The sequence below is a fragment of the Propithecus coquereli genome, unplaced genomic scaffold (assembly GCF_000956105.1).
Source record: "Propithecus coquereli isolate 6110/MARCELLA unplaced genomic scaffold, Pcoq_1.0 Scaffold155, whole genome shotgun sequence".
Classification (NCBI taxonomy): domain Eukaryota; kingdom Metazoa; phylum Chordata; class Mammalia; order Primates; family Indriidae; genus Propithecus; species Propithecus coquereli.
The window spans coordinates 2,448,070-2,448,478 of record NW_012139969.1 but is presented as its reverse complement, the minus strand read 5'-3'; the positions used below and the strand labels follow the sequence as shown (position 1 = coordinate 2,448,478).

The window sequence follows — 409 nt, the reverse complement described above, 5'->3', positions numbered from 1 at the left end:
ATAATTTGCAAAAATATTGGCCAAAGTAGGGAGACAGGGATGGGCTGGAGGAAGTGGAATTGGTATTTCCCTATCACTTATGTCCCAAAAGTGATGTCTCTTTGGGAATAACTAGAAGTGTCAGAGAAAATTCATTGCAATATTTAATTTGTATTTGTGACGTTTGTGCATGTAAAAAATGAGCAAAGCAAGTTGGGCTGAATTAAAGTCTGATAATTTTGTGTTAGTCTCAGTCTGTCTGTAGCCATATAAATAATAATACTGTTAGTGTTTTCTCTATTTTACGTGGAGAATTTCTCAGGTAGTATTTTCCTGGTAATAAAATGTATCTATATTTTTTTTATGCAGCTCTGAAAGATTGGTGTTGCTGGCAGGTGGTAGCCTGGAGATCAGTGATGTCACTGAGGAT

The 409-nt window shown here is 35.9% G+C and overlaps 1 protein-coding gene across 1 annotated transcript in view; it reads left to right on the top strand.

Moving 5' to 3' along the window:
• Nucleotides 1-409, top strand: part of NEO1 (neogenin 1) — a 212,881-nt gene that overhangs the window by 15,768 nt on the left and 196,704 nt on the right. The window contains exon 5 of the mRNA XM_012640549.1: nucleotides 349-397. Within this exon, the coding sequence (XP_012496003.1) occupies nucleotides 349-397 (49 nt within the window). The remainder of the gene's footprint in view (nucleotides 1-348; nucleotides 398-409) is intronic.